Genomic DNA, 14,370 nt, shown 5'->3' with positions numbered 1-14,370 from the left:
CCCTTAACAAAAAATAAATTCCACCCTTGTGTCTTGGGAAGAGAAGGAGAGGTGGGGCTGGGTGGGCTTGGAGCCGCCGTCCTGTGTTGAAATGGAGACAGAGGAGAAATGGGTAAGAGGGAATTAGGTTTGGGTAAGAAGAGATCTTTATGCTTAGTAAGAAGGATTCTGGGCCTCGAGATGGGAGAATTGGCTTAATATTAGTCATTTGTTTATATATCTGTAACACTGGGGGATAATGTAATGCTTGTCTAAGGTTTATTGCACGAAAATCATTGCACAATAAACAGTCTCTGGGTAAGTTATTCTGGAAGTGAGGTCAAGGCTCTGGGTCCCAGTGTTTTCTAGAAATTGGTTTCTCTAATAATATATAGCCAACATCTTTCAATGTCACTAACTACTTCAAACACAATTTTTAACATGGTACCACAATATGTTGTTTTTATTTTAATCATTGAACTGGAGTCAGACAGCTAGTAACCAGGAAGTTAAACAGTACCATGGGGAAACTTTTTCTCTGTTTTCTTTTCTGGAGGATGCGGGCCTGGGTACCCCTGCTGGACATCTTGCAGCATCTGGTTTTGTGCGAATTTGCCCCGTTTCCCTTGTGAAGGTCATCAGCCTTGGGTAATTGTGAATCTAGCTGCTTCTTCCATCACACGGAGGCAGAACCTTTATCTTGCTATTAGATAAGACTGTATTTATCTACTGTCCGTGGTCAACCTGTAGCTTATTAGGATACATGAAAACGTGACAATGTAAATAGCACTTGTCGTTGAGAGGGTTTGGGGGTTTTTTGGACACCAAATATGTGGTGTCTCTTCAAATACCAGTTCTGTGTGTGGTTGATACAACAACTGAGTGTCCTACTGTTCAATCTTAGTCTGGCAGTAACTACCCAGAGTTAGCGTCAGACTCCAGAGATTTAAGGGCTCAGTCCCTCCAGGCTGCCCTCACCTGAGGCAACAGGTGCATCCCAGGTCCCACACTTCTGTCCAGCTTGGCTACAGATTTGGGGGATCCTACGACCCCTCTCAGCTTCTCTACTACAGTGACTCACAGAACTCAGGAAAATACGTTTACTGCTTTATTGTAAAGGATGCAACTCAGGAACAGCCGAATGGAAGAGATGCAGGGGACCGGGTACGTCTCGTCCAGGCCTGTCACCCCTGCAGCACCTCTGTGGGTCCACCAACCTGGGAGCCCCGTGAATCTCACTGTTCAAGATTTTTTATAACCCGACTGATCTCCAGCCCCTGAACGTTGCCACCCTCTAACCACGAGTTGGGTCTTTCTGGTGACCAGCCCCATCTGGACGCTATCTGGGACCCGCACCCTGAGACACCTCATTAAACGCAGGTGTGATCAAAGGGGCTTATTGTCAATAACAGGACACTCGTGTCACCCAGGAAAATTCTGGGGCTTTTAGGAGCTCTGTGCCAGGGACCTTGGACAAAGGCCATTTTTATTGTGTCACATCTTGTAGTATGAAGATACGTACACGAAAATCTTCACCCAGCAATAATTATAATGACAAAGAAATTTGAAAACCCTCAAAAATTACGTGACATGTAGCGTGACTTCAGTGCTTCTGTCATTAGTTTAACCAGTGAATGGATCTTTTAGGCTGGAAGGTGGGGGAGGGGTGCTGCTAAGTGTGAAGGAGAAACACGAAGGAGGAGAGGTGAGTGCAGGTGCCCACGCGCATGCTCCGAGCTGTCCCAGGTTTGCTGTTTGCATTCGCTTCATTTTTGAAGTTGCTGTTCTCAGGACACCAGAAGGCTTAACGACACTGAGACTTCTCTCCAGGGGGAAACGGTTAAGTGTGTACGGCTGTGGAGTTGTGTGATTCAGGTGTTTCATGGCATCCCCTAGAAACCTGCTTTGTCCAGTAAGGTAGCCTGTCGCCACCCGTGCCTGTTGAACCAAAATCGAATGAAATTGAACGTTCAGTTCCTCCGTCACGCTGTCACATTGCAAGTTCTCAGTGGCCGCAAAGAACTGGTGGCTGTCCTATCACACAGCTCAGATAATAGGATGTTCTCATCCTGATAGAAAGTTCCGTTGGACAGCACTGCCCTCAGTCCCACTCTGCATGTTAGAATCATCTTTTTTTTTTTTTTTTTTTTTTGCGGTATGCGGGCCTCTCACTGCTGTGGCCTCTCCTGCTGTGGAGCACAGGCTCCGGACGCGCAGGCTCAGCGGCCATGACTCACGGGCCCAGCTGCTCCGTGGCATGTGGGATCTTCCCGGACCGGGGCACGAACCCGTGTCCCCTGCATCGGCAGGTGGACTCCCAACCACTGCGCCACCAGGGAAGCCCTAGAATCATCTTTGTAAAAGTGCCTGGGCCCCTCACTGGACCAACTAAATGAGGGGGCTCTGGGCTAACACCCAAGGATCTGTTTGTTTCAGAGCTCCCTGAGTGATTTGATTCAGGGGCATTTTCAAATCACTGCACTGGATGCATCCGTTTCCACCACGGGAATATCTGCCCTTCCATCTTTCTGTCAGGCACTCGTGCATCCTCCACCACTGCACAGCCAGCATACCTCATGCTCTTTTCCTACAGCCTGTGTTGTTCCATTTCTGTCTTAAACCGTCTGCCGTTTGCTAGCCAATTTTACACTTGCTGATGCAGCCAGACTTTGCTTACGCTTTCTGCTTCGCTTCTTGGAGAAACGTTTCGTCTGGTTGCGTCGTGCACCGGCATTGTGTTAAGTTACCTCTTACCCTTCTGTGACAGGCTGTGTCCGTAGGTCATTTTCTGAAACCAAGTTTGGAAAGTGGTCAAGTGCCTCAAGGTACTGGCTTTGGTGGAATCAAAGGGGATCGGGGCTTCTGTTCCTCTGCATTGTGCTTGGGGGCGGGAGGCCAAGGGTGCCTGGGAAGAAAGGGAACTTGTCTTGAACTCCCTAAAATAGGTATCGTTGTACGTAGCTTTGGAAAATCATCGAAATAATATTCATTGTAGATGGAAAGTAGAAAATCTAGATAAGCAAATAAGAGAAGAAGAAAACAGACATAGTCCCAGTTCAAGGGATGAGGTGTTAAAAAAATTCATGTACATCATTCCAGAGTTTTTTCTAGATATTGTTTTTTTATTCTTATGAAAAGTCTAGGCATACAGTAATAGAAGAGTGTAATGACTCTGCATATGCATGTCACCCAGTTATAGCAGTCAACATTTTGGCATGTTTGCTTCTTGTTTTTGAAGTATTTATGAGACGTGTTCCCTAAATATTTAAGTGTGCATCTCTAAAACATAAGGACATTTTTCCTGTTAACCATAAGACCAACATCATAACTAATAAAATTAACCTAATTAATGTTATCTAACCCGGGCCGTGTTTAATCAGGCTTCCCCAGTTCTCCTCAGAACGTCTTTAACATTGGATCCAAGCAGAATCACGTACTGCATTTGGTAGAACAGTCTTTTTGGTCTGTTTTAGTGTATTCATCGATTCCCTCCATTCCCACACCACTTTTTTTTCCTACCGCATTCTGTTTGACAAGAGGGCCATTTTCTGTATGCTTGTCCCATCTTTTGGATTTATCTATTCCCTCATTTCCTGCAAACCGGACATTAGGTCTAAAAACCTGATTCAGGTTATGTATTTATTCTTTTTGAAAAAAAGTTTAAAGAGAATGAAGAGGGCCCATCCTTCCACTGTATGTGTGCCCACCACCCTCCTTTCCCCTTTTCTTTGTTAGAAAATTCTAACGGCACAGAAAGCTTCTTTCCACTTTCCCCCAAGGCAGTCGGTCAGCGGTAATTTCCCCTTCCATCTGTAAGGTTTTTGTCTTTATATGTCTAAACTGAAGAGGGTCTCATACCTTGTGCACCCTTCTTCCCCTTGCTCTTTCCACCTGACGTGTCTTGGAAACCCTCCCATTTCGGCACATACAAGTCTGCGTGTTTTTTGATACCCAGATATCAGTAGTATTCCCGTGTCAGTGTCGCACATTAAATGATCTGTCAGTCCCCTCCGGTGCTCTATAATAGCCCCCAGAGTGGGTGGGAACATCCTCACCCTTGTACATATGTGTGCTTGGCCCTCTTTGTGAGCATAATTAAAATAAACGCCTAGCCGAGGAAATCATGGGATGAGCACTTCCTGAAGGATCCCCCGTACGCTTTCCCACACGTGTGAGACGGCCGACTAGCCCGCTTGCCTGGCCGCTGTTAACTGAGCACCATCAGTATTTTAATTTTTACAAATCTGATGGGTTAAAAACGGTATCCGGTTTATTAACTGTGTGAAAGCGAGTCTGTTTCAAATGTGTTTTCGCCATTTTCTTTTTTTCTTTTTTTTTTTTTTTTTTTGCGGTACGCGGGCCTCTCACTGTTGTGGCCGCTCCCGTTGCGGAGCACAGGCTCCGGACGCGCAGGCTCAGCGGCCATGGCTCACGGGCCCAGCCGCTCCGCGGCACGTGGGATCTTCCCGGACCGGGGCACGAACCCGCATCCCCTGCATCGGCAGGCGGACTCTCAACCACTGCGCCACCAGGGAAGCCCCATTTTCTTTTTCAAATTAATTTATTTATTTTTGGCTGCGTTGGGTGTTCGTTGCTGTGCGCGGGCTTTCTCCAGTTGCCGTGAGTGGGGACTATTCATTGCAGTGGCTTCTCTTGTTGTGGAGCACGGGCTCTAGGCACGTGGGCTTCAGTAGTTGTGGCACGTGAGCTCAGTAGTTGTGGCTCACGGGCTCTAGAGCACAGGCTCAGTAGTTGTGGCGCAGGGACTTAGTTGCTCTGCAGCATGTGGGATCTTCCCAGACAAGGGCTCGAACCCTTGTCCCCTGCGTTGGCAGGTGGATTCTTAACCACTGCGCCAGCAGGGAAGCCCCTTGGCCATTTTTAAAAATTGCTTGCTTTTTATGAATGAACTGTAGAATTCATTCCTGACTTCAGTTGTTCAGTGACAGGCACCAGGGACGGTGTTGTTTTAAGTGGGAAACAGGGAGGAGGTTCATGGTCTGGTGGAGGCTCCACCACCTCTGATTCGTGAAGCCCCGGAGACGTGAGGTTCTCTGTGTACGTTTTCCTTAATTCTCCTTTGATTACATGGGTTTTGTTACACGCTCCCTCCGAGGGAAGGTCGTTCCAGCATCTGGCCGTTACCAGAGGCCAGGGACCCCTTTAAGCAGAGCTCCATGTGGAGCAGAGCGTGGAGAAGGGTCTGCGGGCTCAGGCCAGGTGTTGGCTGCCTCTTCACCTTATGCTGCCCTCTGCCCAGCAGAGCCCAGGCCACCCTCCAGAGAAGGAAAGCATCCTCCCAGGTCTGATTTCCCACGGGGTGGTCTGTCCAAGCGTCCCTCCCTTCCACACCAGTGCCCCGCCGGGACCACGCCACCAGCTTTCACTGGACGTTTGGGGCCCCTTAGGGCCTGGCCATCCACCACCCTTCAGTCCCATCTCAGTGTCAACGGATACGGAGCCCGTGACTGAATCCTGTTTAAACAGACGATTTAAATTTGTGTTTTGGTGCGTGTTCCCTGTCAGACGTTCAGTCCACACTTAAAATTGCTTAAAACAGCACTTGCAGCATTCCCTTGGAATGTTCTCGGAGGTGGTGAGCTTCATTTTTTGATGTTAGGATTTTTTTCCCGCAGTAGCGTAAGAGTTTTTAAACCGCGGTGTGGTGATTGAGGGGAATTGAAGTTGTAACTATCAAGTGATGAGAGGAGCCCTTTGAGGACCCTAAACGTGGTCCCAAAATACAGTCTTCCGCCCGGTGGTTTCTTTTCCTTTCTTTTTTTTTTTAAACAGCTATTTTTTAAAAATGTATTTTAAAAATGTATTTATTTATTTTTGGTTGCGTTGTGGTGGCTCCTCTTGTTGTGGAGCACGGGCTCCAGGCGTGCGGGCTTCGGTAGCTGTGGCACGCAGGCTCTTGAGTGCGGGCTCAGTAGTTGTGGCATGTGGGCCCCGTTGCTCTGTGGAACGTGGGATCTTCCCAGACCGGGGCTCGAACCCGTGTCTCCTGCATTGGCAGGCGGACTCTCAACCACTGAGCCACCAGGGAAGTCCCTGCCCGGTGGTTTCTAAGGCCAGACTTTGGAGAAGGCCATGGATTTTCTCCCCTGGAGAAGGCTCTAATGTAATTTTTCATTGAGTTTCTGGGGCTTCATGGACCCTCTGAAATTTTACCTTAGAACCCTTCTTCCTGAATTATTGCAAAGACATTCATTTTCATGTATTGGTTCAGAGATTTTTGTTTTAGCCTCAGAGTCAGGCCTTGCATCTCAGACTTGGTTGTGAGATATATTGTTCAGATTTTGAGGTTAGAAGGAGGCCGGGGTTTGTGTGTGTGTGAGAGAGAGATACAGGAGGCCTGTTCAAATATTGGCAGCTTTGTCACTTTACAGGTCCAGTGTTTATTTGTGTGGTTTTTTGTTTTTTGTTGTTTTGTTTTTTTTTGTTGTTTGGCTGCACCGCAAGGCATGCAGGATCTTAGTTCCCTGACCAGGGATCGAACCCGCACCCCCTGCAGTGGAAGCACAGAGTCTTGACCACTGGACCACCAGGGAAGTCCCACATGTCCAGTATTTTAAAACCCATAAAAGAGGCCTCTTGTAGCTGAAGGAGAGAAAGTGATGGGCAGGTCTAAAAGGAGCTTGCAGACAACGTTTCGCCAAAAAGTTAAAATCTGAGGGGGGGAAATGTCAAGCATATTTGAGAAAAATGCCAAATCTGCAGTGTTAATATACAATGTTTCCAAGTGGTTGCTGCTTTATCTCCTCTCCAATGAGGTTATCCATGTGGAAACAGCCAGCTGAGCAGGTTCTCAGTATATGTGAGCTGAATACATTTCTGAGTTTCAGAAATATTTTGTGTTCATGGCATTTCCCTTCTGCTAAGGTTTTTTATACACTTGTATTTTAACCCAGTATATTTTCAACATACCAGAGTACAAAGCAGAAGGTCAAGCTGTTACCTCAGTCTTCAGAATTTTGGTGTTCTGTGCCTTTTCTTTTACAAATATTATAAAGAAGGAGGGAAAAATCTCTTTTTACAGGAGAATAGTCTAAAAAAAGCATATAAGGTATCTGTGTTAGAGCACCCATGCGTGCGTCACACAGCGTTTTAGATCTAGCAGAGGCTGCTCGTTGAAAGGCAGAGTTTCATTAACAGCAACAGACGTGGCAGAAGTGGAAATGTTGGTCTGTTTTTGGATTTCCTCTGTGTTTGCTTTGAATTCATCTGCTGATCACCTCTCTGTCTGTGTTCACCAAGCCGCCTGGCAGTGCTGTGCTTGTCAGAATCATCCAAACTCAATAGACTCAATCCAGGGAGCGAGCCTGTCAGCGCGCCGGAGGAAGGTTCTGATGGAATGCAGGATTTGTGTCAAAGTGGAAGGATGGCTTAGAGGGAGGTTAGTTACATAACAGCGCTCTCAGACGGGGACCGAGGTTAGAGCTCTTAACCAGAGCTTGCAGACGTTCTGGGTGTTTTACTTCTTCCTGCAAGTTACCTGTAGTGCCATGCTTGCCTTTAGCGTCTGTTGTAGGGCAGCCCTGGGTATGTGGGGTCGCCTGGTATTGGCACACTTGCTGACGGAGGGTGTAAATGCAAATAAAATCTTACTCTGAGGTACCTTTTCCAGTTAGGTGAGGAGTTTGGTTTTTTCCTTGTTTTACATTTTCACAAACTCCCCAGACTGGTTTATTTTTATTTTTTTTGTTTTTTGTTTTTTTTGGCCACGCCACGCGGCTTGCGGGATCTTAGTTCCCTGACCAGGGATCGAACCCAGGCCACAGCAGTGAAAGCGCCAAGCCCTAACCACTGGACCGCCAGGGAATTCCCCCAAACTGGTTTAAGTCAATGAGAAGCCCTCCCCACACTCCTACCCGTCAGTGCTTTCTCCTGGTGACTGAAGATGCTAGACCAGGGTAGGGCCTGCAGGGAGTGGGCGTAGGACTGGGCAGGTTTACTGACCTGGTACCTGGCCAGAGCTGGCCAAGAAATGCCTGGGCAGGGGTCTTCTGCTCAGGCTGGGGGGCCGAATTCAGGTGAAGGGTGCTCGTTTTCCTTCCCCCTCCCACTTGCTGGGTGGCATGCTTTAGGGTACAGCAGAGCTGCAGGTGTCCCCAGGTTGCCGGGCGGCCTCCTTTTCCATCCCTTGCTCCTCTGCAGCCAGTAGAGATGGGGAAGGAGGAGGGTCTAGAGGAATGGGTGGAGGTGGAGGAAGGTGGGAAGGCCCTGCCCTTTTCTAATGGAGGCGATGAGGGCAGAAATTGAAAGCTAGGGAGAGAGTAAGCGAAGGGCGACTCCATAGGTCTCCCCTCGGTCTCTGGGAGGTGTGGGATTGTTGGTGAAGGAATCAGGAAAGGGAGACAAAAGTCCCAAGAGGGAAAGGGCCGCTGGGCTGGACACACTGTCCTCGCCTCACCCTTTCCCCTTAACTTATCACAAGCCTCTGGGGGAAGAACACAGAGGACTCGGGTATCAGTGCCCAGGGCTCCCACGTGGGAGACTGGCAGTAAATGTTTAGAAGTCAATGGCAAGGAGGGGTTGGGAGAGCAATTATGTAACAAAAGACAGTTTTTCTTTGATTGTCATCAGCTTCCGATGTCCTGCGGTAGAACCTGTGTGTGCCCACTGCCCAGGTTAAATCATTGCCCCCATTTGCCCAGGTTTGTCCCCACTATGAACTTCTTTTTCTTTTGTTTTGCTGCTTTTCTTTTTTTTTTTTTTTTTTGCGGTACGCGGGGCCTCTCACTGTTGTGGCCTCTCCTGTTGCGGAGCACAGGCTCCGGACGCGCAGGCTCAGCGGCCATGGCTCAGGGGCCCAGCCGCTCCGCGGCACGTGGGATCTTCCCGGACCGGGGCACGAACCCGTGTCCCCTGCATCGGCAGGCGGACTCTCAACCACTGCGCCACCAGGGAAGCCCAATAATACTCTTTTAATTTACAAAGATGGTTAAACTTCAACTTTCATTTTAAATTAATCCTTTTTAGGTAACTTCTTTTTAGAAAGAAAGATAATCAACCTCTCTTTAAAATTTTAGAATAAAATATGCTAAGGCTCAAAGATGCAATGTAGGAGGGAGATACCTTACAGTTAAGTAGTATCCAGTGTGACTTCGAAGGTAGTCAGTCTCACGTACATCGTGGCTTCAGTTAGGTCAAGTACTAGTTGCAGCCCAGATCTGTCTGCGCTACTTACTTCCTACTCAGCATCTCTGCTTCAGAGTTCCAGACAGCTCTCGGTGTCCAGGGCCAACCTCCCCGCCCCAGCCCGACAGCCCCGAGCTCTTCGGCTGGTACCCCTGAATCTCGTTGAACAGTAAAACCATCCTCTCATTCCATGAGCTGAAAACGTACGAGTCATCTTTGATGCCTCCTTCTCCTTCAGTCCTACATCCAGCCTATCACCAAGCCTTATCAAATTTCACCTCATTTTCTCAGTTACTGTGCACTTCTCTTCCTGTCCATTAGCACCACCCTAGTCGAAGCCCCAGAATAACATGCTAGCGGTTCTGTTTGTTCCATTTTGACCTCCTTCCACATTTCAACTGGAGAGAGCTGTTGAGAATGTAAATCTGATTTCGATCCAGCCCTGCTTCAGCGCTCTCTGTGGCTCATAAGCGGTAACTGTCTGTACTTTGGTATAATCAAGATTAGATTGTATTCAACCAGCTGATGCTAGGGTGTGAGCAGGTGTGCCCAGACCCAGCCTGGCTTCTAACTGAGCCTGTTGCATGTAGATTTTTGCAGCCCTGGGGTTTTGATGCTGTGCTTTCACTGTTGCTTGTCTACCTTCCCGCCCGCCATCAGCACAGAGAAACAGTCAGTAACACCTGCATCACAGCTCAAATATATGGAGAGAGAATAGAGAGTCTGTACACACACAAGTGAATCTGTCAGTAGACTTTAAAACGTTCTCGTTAAAATTCTGTGTGAAATGCAGTTGTTTTAAATTTTTTTATTTTGAAAGGTTTCAAGAGTATATGATAGAGAAAATAGTACAATGGAAACTCCTATATACCCATCCCTGGATTCAACAGTTATCAAGATTTTGCCACATTTGCTTTCTCTTTTTAAAAAAATATCCTTTTGAAGTAGGTTAAATCCCAGGTATCATGTGTTGAGAGCTTTTTAAAAAATTACAGTATTAGGGCTTCCCTGGTGGTGCAGTGGTTGGGAGTCCGCCTGCCGGTGCAGGGGACACGGGTTCGTGCCCTGGTCCGGGAGGATCCCACATGCCGCGGAGCGGCTGGGCCCGTGAGCCATGGCTGCTGAGCCTGCGCGTCCGGAGCCTGTGCTCCGCAACGGGAGAGGCCACAACAGTGAGAGGCCTGCATACCAAAAAAAAAAAAAAAAAATTACAGTATTAGTAATAGTTAAATATATCTTTAAGAGCAAGACATATTGGACATTGGTTAGAATATCTGAAGCATCTGTGCAGAATAGTTTGTAAACCGCTGCTCAATTCCAGCCAATAAAGGAATCGTGTAAAAAGATGTGTGAGTGCTTTAAAAAAACTCTCCCAGTGATGCTTAGTTCTTTGATCCTGGATTAGGATTACGGTCAGGAAGTAGGATTAGATGGTCATCTCTGAGTTTCCCTTAAATCATGAGATACTATGAAAATAACCACCTTACTCAGTTTTTGCTGCTACTCTATTATCGTTTCAGATATATGTCAGGAAAGCACTATCTTAGTTTGTGCTTTAAAGAAATACCTTCATTTACACCTTCCTGATTGCAGAGTTTCTCCTTATAAAACCCCAATTAAAAAGAATCTTTCATTTTCACAAATGATTTGAGAAGATTCCGGGCCAGCTTAGAGACGAAACTTCTAAAGAAGAAGTAACTTTATTGTTTTATGATTTGTGTTTTAGTAAAATAAGGGCTGTTTGTTCATAAAGCCACTTTGCTACCTCTGCTTTTTCTAATTAGTTTTTTTATTTGGCTCTTTCCGTTTTTAAGTGTACAGAGAAGTTATTCTGAGAAGGCCGTGATGACTTTTTCATTTAATTTTAAACCAGTTCAGTTATTTAAACTCTATTCTGGGGAAGAGGGAGTACTTCACATCCAGAGATTAAAACCCGCTTACTGCATAAAATCCGGACCCTGAAACTCTCAGGCAGTGCCTGAGAACCGTGTCCATGCCAGGTGAGATCCCTGTTACCTGAGTTGTCTGCATCCAAAGTTTCTTCCAGACCAGTTGTTTTAACCTGCGGAATTTTAACATCATATTAATATGCTTTGCAGAGGGCCCACGATCTATTTAGCCATTTCCTGAATAGCTCTGTTTGGTATAATTGTTATTTGTGTGACTTGGATAGCACACACACAGCGTTTGGGCCGGGAAGACTCGCTTTAGAGTGTAGTACCAGCCGTCCGCCGTCAGGCCACGCCGCCGTCGTTGCGGAACCTTAGGGATGCTTCGTACAAGCAAAGAGGGCAGAGCTTGCCGTTTGTGCGGCTTCAGCTGGTGGAGAATAGTCACCGATGCTGAAAAGGTAATTTGTTAACAGACGGCTTTTGTGTTTTGTTTTAGACTCACAAGAAGTGGACGAACAGCTGGTAGCAGAAGTGGTTGAAAAATGGTCGCCCGAGGCTGGTTCTAGACCCTCAGAAAACGAGGCAGCTCAGCACACTACTGAGTCTTACTCAGTCAAGGGTTTCAGAGAAGAACCTGAACACGATGTGAGCAAAATCTCTGTCGTGAGGCCATTTTCCGTAGAAACCAAGAATTCCACGGCGACCCGGGGGCCGCCTGGCCCAGCAGCGGCTCATGGCTGCGTGGCCGCGGCCCTAGGCCAGGCCGGGCCCTGCCCCCGCGCGCCGGGCGCCGCCCAGGACCAGGCAATGACCGAGGGCGCCATGGGGTCCACGCTGGAGGCCTCGGCGGAAGCCGACCCGGAGGCGGGAAGCCCGTGTCCGGAGCCCGGGGCCAGCAGAAGCAGGCTGCGGAAGCCCAGGCCCGTCCCCCCGAGGAAGAAGGCGGCAGGCGGCGGGGTCTCCGAAGCCCACCCCGCCCCGGAGGGCGCGCGTCTTCCCCGGGTGGACCGCCAGTCCGGTTCCGACGGAGAGGCTGGGAACGCCGCCACCCCTGCCCTGCTAGGAGGTGACAGGAGCCAGAAGTGTCCCCCCGACGTGAGGGAGACACCGTGTGCCCCCGGCGGAGACACCCGCGACTCAGGGGCTGAGCTGCCGGAGGCCGTGAGGGGCTCCCCTCTGAAACTGGAGTTTGACTTCACGGAAGACGTGGAGACTGTGGAGTCCAGGAAAGCCCTCCCGAGGAAACCCGGCCGGAAACCGGGCAGCAGGGTGACACCCAAGGTTCAGAAAGACGGCACCGGGGAGCCAGCAGGCGCCCCAGGGGCAGGGGCGTCCTCAGAGCCGGGTCCCCGCCCCTGTCCCGGGGAGAGCCCCGACTTCGGGCCCTTTGGGGGCCACTCCCCGCTGCAGCGCTCGCCCCTGCTCTCAGCTCAGGGCTCCTACCGCTTTGACCCAGATCACTTTGACGAATCCATGGATCCCTTTAAACCCGCTATGACTTTAACGAGCAGTGACTTTGGTTCTCCCGCCGGTAGTCATATTAGTGAAATCTTAGAATCACCCAAGAAGGCAAAGTCGCGTTTGATAACGTGAGTGAGACGGGCGTGGGCCTTGTGTTCTGGGTCCTCTTTGTGGGTTTGGCGGCCACTGCTTTTGGTTTGGGTGAAGGTGCCCCGGGGCAGACGCAAAGCTCGTAACCTCGGACTGCAGTCTTCACTGTTTTGCCTAACTCTGGTGTGGAATCAGAGATACCTGAGGTTTCCTTTTTAGATGTCTGCTTTGCTTCTGAATCCTCAGTTTATTCAGCTGAGTTCTTTTTCCCCCCACCTTGGGTACTTTTTTCCTATTAAAAAAAAAAAAAAAAGAATGTCATGGGCTAGGCAGGTAGAGATTTGATGGTTTTCAGAAATCCTATCTGAGCTGTCGGGAATCGTTTTATATACAGAATTCAGGTGTCAGTGCTAGCCACCTTCTTCAGCTTCTCTGTGGATGAAACAAGAATTCCAGGGCTGCAGGTAAACTGTGTAGTATCAGTAACACGTGGGAAGGGGTCTTACAGAAGTCTTTTCACTTGAACAGAAAGCTGTGATTTTTGTTGGAAACAAACCTACCACTAAAAGTTAGAATTCTTATGTCTCCTGGTAAAGCTTCTGGCTCTTTCAGAAAGGAGGTGAGTTTCCAAAAAGAATCAAGACTATTTTAAACAATTGCGTAAATCTGACTAAATTAGGCTGTTAGTCTTCGTCGTGTGAGATCCCTCTCCCCACCAACCCCCCTCCTCCTGGGAAATCTGGAGCCACTTTTGCAAGGTCCTCGGAGTTCTCTCGGAGTGGTCACCCCCAGGCCATAATTCCACGTCACATTTCAGGTTAAACTTGTCACAGGGTGATCTTATCACAAAACTTGAGTCAATGACAATCTATTGGTATCTTCACGACCCTGTGACATTTTACTAAGAATTAGATATAAAGAAGGGCCAGTGGGGAATTCCCTGGCGGTCCAGTGGTTAGGACTTGGCGCTTTCACACTTTCACTGCCGTGGCCCAGGTTTGATCCCTGGTCAGGGAACTGAGATCCCACAAGACGTGTGGTGTGGCCAAATTAAATAAATAAAGTATTTTTTTTAAAAAAAGGGCCAGTGACATGGTGGTTGAAATATGAAAAGGGAGGGTGAGAAGAAGTACCATGTTTCTCATTGTCACCACAGTTGTATTGGCGAAATGCTTTTCAGCGTTAATGTGATGTAAAGAAAAATACTAGATGGTGTGGTGATTGACACCAGAGAAAAAGGGTTAAAGAGCAGAAAGTATGAGGACCAAGAAGCTTGAGCACTGCAGGAATGGATTCTTCAGCATCCCCAGAATATTCCCCAGGACGTCTAAAGGGAATAAAATGTCATCAATAGTTCTTGATCTGTTCTTTGATTATAGACACACAGTTAAATGGTTGCTGAAAAATATTATTGATCAGGTGACCTCAAGGTGCTTTTCTGTGGTTCAGGTTAGTTACCTGTGTCTAGACGATGCCCGGGGGACACGACGGCCAGGTCTTTGCCTGGGTTCTTCCTAACCTGGGGTCCCCTAATTGTGGGCAGCCCTGCCTATCAGGGTTGATAAGGGGTCATTGGGAGCCTCCCTTTCAGTTGCTATTGAAGGTGTGTAGCCAGTGCATTCATGTTACATGAGACTAAAGTGACTAAAGTGGGGCCAAAGGGAGGGAAGTTTATCCTACATCTTGTTTTCAGTAGTAAGAAGCACCCTCTCCCAGTCCTACCACCCTTACCTGCTAGCATTTTCCTCCTGTTCTGTTTTTTTGTTTTTTTTTTTTGTTTTTTTTTTCCGGTACGCGGGCCTCT

At 48.2% G+C, this 14,370-nt stretch overlaps 1 protein-coding gene across 9 annotated transcripts in view; it reads left to right on the top strand.

Moving 5' to 3' along the window:
• Positions 1 to 14,370, top strand: part of TACC1 (transforming acidic coiled-coil containing protein 1) — a 95,190-nt gene that overhangs the window by 53,728 nt on the left and 27,092 nt on the right. For 7 of the 9 annotated variants that reach the window (XM_060001454.1, XM_060001452.1, XM_060001453.1 and 4 more), the window contains exon 3: positions 11,512 to 12,604. The exons of the other annotated variants lie outside the window; for them this stretch is intronic. In XM_060001454.1, the coding sequence (XP_059857437.1) occupies positions 11,512 to 12,604 (1,093 nt within the window). The remainder of the gene's footprint in view (positions 1 to 11,511; positions 12,605 to 14,370) is intronic. 9 annotated transcript variants of the gene reach the window in all.

This window comes from Delphinus delphis, chromosome 21, assembly GCF_949987515.2.
Source record: "Delphinus delphis chromosome 21, mDelDel1.2, whole genome shotgun sequence".
Taxonomy (NCBI): domain Eukaryota; kingdom Metazoa; phylum Chordata; class Mammalia; order Artiodactyla; family Delphinidae; genus Delphinus; species Delphinus delphis.
This window is presented reverse-complemented; position numbering and strand designations above follow the sequence as displayed.